Source organism: Sodiomyces alkalinus (genome assembly GCF_003711515.1).
Source record: "Sodiomyces alkalinus F11 unplaced genomic scaffold SODALscaffold_3, whole genome shotgun sequence".
Classification (NCBI taxonomy): domain Eukaryota; kingdom Fungi; phylum Ascomycota; class Sordariomycetes; order Glomerellales; family Plectosphaerellaceae; genus Sodiomyces; species Sodiomyces alkalinus.
In genome coordinates this window covers 4,487,039-4,490,358 of record NW_021167081.1, presented here as the reverse complement: position 1 = coordinate 4,490,358, position 3,320 = coordinate 4,487,039, and the positions used below count along the sequence as shown (strand labels likewise).

Sequence of the window (3,320 nt, the reverse complement as noted above, 5' to 3'; positions counted from 1 at the left end):
TATATTAAATATAGTAAAACCGTAAATACGATAAAATAGATTAGATTTAGGGTCTAAATCAATACTATTAAAGCCGTAAAATATTAGGTTATGGGAGGGAAAAATTCAGTGCCTAATAATCCTACGGACATTTATCTTCGATGCCTAACGCGTTATCGGCTATTTGGTTATTCTGTCTCCGTACCCGCTGAGGAGGTCTATACCATAACACGCACTTAAGCTTTTTAGCCTTCATATAAAGATATTCTTAAATTCTGACAGCCTTTATATTCCATATTGTGTAATGATTATGCTATATAATGCAAACGCTAAACAAAACTCCGAACTCTTCTTCGGTAGCAGCGCAATTCTTCGTAGAGTGACTGGGCATCCCGCGAACATAGGTAATCAGTCCCTGCTTCCTCGCAAGTCCGTACTACGTAGAACACATTAGGACGTCTGCCAAGACTCTTGCGGAGCCGAACCACGCGGAAGAGGGCATTGCACCCCCTGGCCACCGGTTAGCGCGTCTTGCAGCTCCTGCATTTCTTTGAACTGTTCCTCAGTGGGGTCGTCTGAGATCCAAACCCCCTTTTCCTCTTCCGTGGCGCTGTGGAACCCTTCCGCACGTCTGAGTGTTGCCATGTCTAGGTCGGTAACATATGACTTGCCATCCGAGAGCTTGATGCGGACTTCGTGTTCCGTCGAGAGCATCATATCATCTTTGGAAAGCCGTCGAGGGCCATCGAACACACCCAAGACGCGTTTCTTCATGGTTAGTAGACCCCTGTCGTAACCCCACGAGAGGGGCTTCGTTTGCTTGTTCTTGCGACCCTTTGTTTTAACGCGCAGAGGTACACCGACGCGCGAATGCGTCAACCCCCGCGACTTGAGCTGTCCTGTTTGGATAGCTGCGGTTTTTGTCTTCATCGGTGAGTTGAGCTGATCCAGCGTCTTGCTATCCCCGCCATCGCCCTCGTTATCCTCCATGTCTTCGTCCTCGTCCTCATCGTCCAAGGAAGGAATAGACTGCGTCTGTGAAGGCAAACTGTTGCGCTCTAGGGTCTGATGCACCTCCTCGTCGTTTTCAACCTCAGCCAATAGCCTTGCGTTGATAGCCTCAGCCGGGTCTTCTTGCTGCACAATACGCAACACGCAATCGTCCAAGTGCTCGTAAAAGTCTTGTGCGTTGGAGAAAATTTGCGAGCACGTGGAGCACTTGCCGGTCGCGTCAGGCGGATAACCGGTGGCTTTGTTTCCATCACTTGGCGCCGACGACTTCTTTCGGCTATTGGGTGGCGACTGCTCTACCCCGTGGACTGCGGTAAGGTGCCGTTTGAACACATCGGCGCGATTGAATGACTTTTCAGCCGCGGATCCAGATCCAGGGCAGAACCCGCATACCATGGTTCCCTTGTAATGGGTCAAGGTGTGTCTATTCTTGTCGTATTTCCGCGCAAAGCCTTTCGAATGGTAGTCGCACGTTTGTATGGGGCATTTTTCTGGCCTCTCGTTTTGGTGAGTCAACATGTGCGCCTTCAGATCTTTGAAACTCTTGCCACATTCGGGGTGGGGACATCGCTGCTTCTCCCTGACCTCGTCGTTGTTGTAGGTGCTTTTGTCTGAATATGATGTTGGGAACGAGAGCACACTCTGCGGCCGACCATCTACGGGTGTCGGAAAGGGGCTGAATGATTGCTGACCCTCTTCGTGGAGGAAGGGTGACCGACTGCCGTGGCGAGCGGTTTGCTGTGGAGATGAAGACGCGGAAGGAGAGGTGGGATAGCGGGTGGAGTGCAGGCGGATATCGTATACGGGTATATTCACTGGTCCGTGGAAGCTCGGGAGCACCAGAGATGGATCTGCTCCAACGGCGTTAGAACGCGGTCAGCGGCATGCCTAGAGTCTGCCAGCGTCTAGTGCTAAATTGAAAACAGGTGAACAGAAGAGGTATGGAACGAGTGTGCCAACGCCGTGACAACGTTCCGAAAAGCGTCTGCTTTGACATGCATCGCCCGAAAGACATATATCGAACCAGGCTGGTGTGCCTTTTGGTGGAGCAACAAGGGAGAGCTCTGATAACTCACCGACGAAGCCGGGCAACTTAGAGTTGGTAAGCTCGAAAACAAACTCTTCCATACCTGGGCCGAACGAGGTATATTCTGGGCTGCAAAGGTTGTAGGTTTCGTTGGGAACAATGCTAGGAGTGGCTTTCTGCTGGGTCCAATCCGGGACTGCCCCTGGATGACCGTGGTGAGACTGGGGAGAACCGACCGCGGACGAGGCGGCAGAAGGGACCGAAGCCGTGGAGAGACTGAAAGGGGGGACCTGTAGGTCGCCGTCTTCCAGTGTACCTGGGGAGCACAGATTGCCGCCGTGGCACAGCCTCGCGGATTCAGCTATCGTCGATGACTGCTCAAACACGGCCGCCCCAGTCATGGCCAAAGGGGACGACGTATAAGTAGTTCGAGAGGCTTCTGAATACGATGAAAACGAGTCCGGGTTGTATGCCGCGAGCGGTGGTATCATAGTACGTGGGCGTATGATACGCTTTGTTCGAAACTAATAGGGGCAGCGTAGATCGCTAACTACCTCGCCGGCTAACTTGCCAGACTCTTCTTTTGCTACGCGTGATCGGCCTGTGAGTGATATCCTTAATAATCCGTCACTAACACGCACATATTAGTAGGTGCACTGAACTGTATCGTATCTCTGACCTGTACCAAGCGTGCTACTAGATGATAGGTAGATGAGACTAACCTATGGTGGAGGCCATGCCAGCGAGCTATGCTATCTTATCTGTGAGGAACCAGATTCGAGTAGCAAAGATTGACGTGATCCTGATAGTGAAGCAATGCTTCTTTTACCTAGTTCGCAGAAACGAGCGGCGAGTCAACCACGTATGCTGCAACGGGATGGGTTCAAGAGCGTTAGTCTGGAAGGTTGGGCAAGAAAACTCGGAAAACAAGGACATTCTTGAATAGTGGGAAGCGGGAAAGGGGCCCCCATGATCCATATAAGGACAAAGTATTTGTTCATATGCAGGCGATTATAACAGCAAGTCGCGAATCGTGCGTGTTACTGAGAGACATGTCCCACTAAATGAAGGCGGTGGCCCCAGTGCCCGGTGGGGTTGGAGGAGGGCTGCATCGAACCAGGAACGCCGAGGCGCAGTGGTAACGTATGTACTCTGTGCCACCGTAGAGCGACAAGGTCAGCTGGCCCGTAGGGCAGCCTGAGCGGGGCATAGGCCTTGAGCTGAATAAAATTCTCGTAGATTGGTACCTGCAGGTGGTCGGCGACCATTTGCGATAAGCCACAGCCGCGGTGGTCCCCGAATA

The 3,320-nt window shown here is 51.9% G+C and overlaps 1 protein-coding gene across 1 annotated transcript; it reads right to left on the bottom strand.

The window, feature by feature from the left end:
• Window positions 1–254: 254 nt before the first annotated feature.
• SODALDRAFT_332301 (hypothetical protein) lies at window positions 255–2,972 on the bottom strand. Its single transcript, XM_028611672.1, has 3 exons — window positions 2,740–2,972; window positions 2,067–2,647; window positions 255–1,841 (listed from the first exon to the last, which is right to left on the bottom strand). Exons 2-3 carry the CDS (start codon window positions 2,506–2,508, stop codon window positions 430–432), a joined length of 1,854 nt encoding a protein of 617 aa, XP_028467946.1. The 5' UTR covers window positions 2,509–2,647; window positions 2,740–2,972; the 3' UTR covers window positions 255–429.
• Window positions 2,973–3,320: the final 348 nt, after the last annotated feature.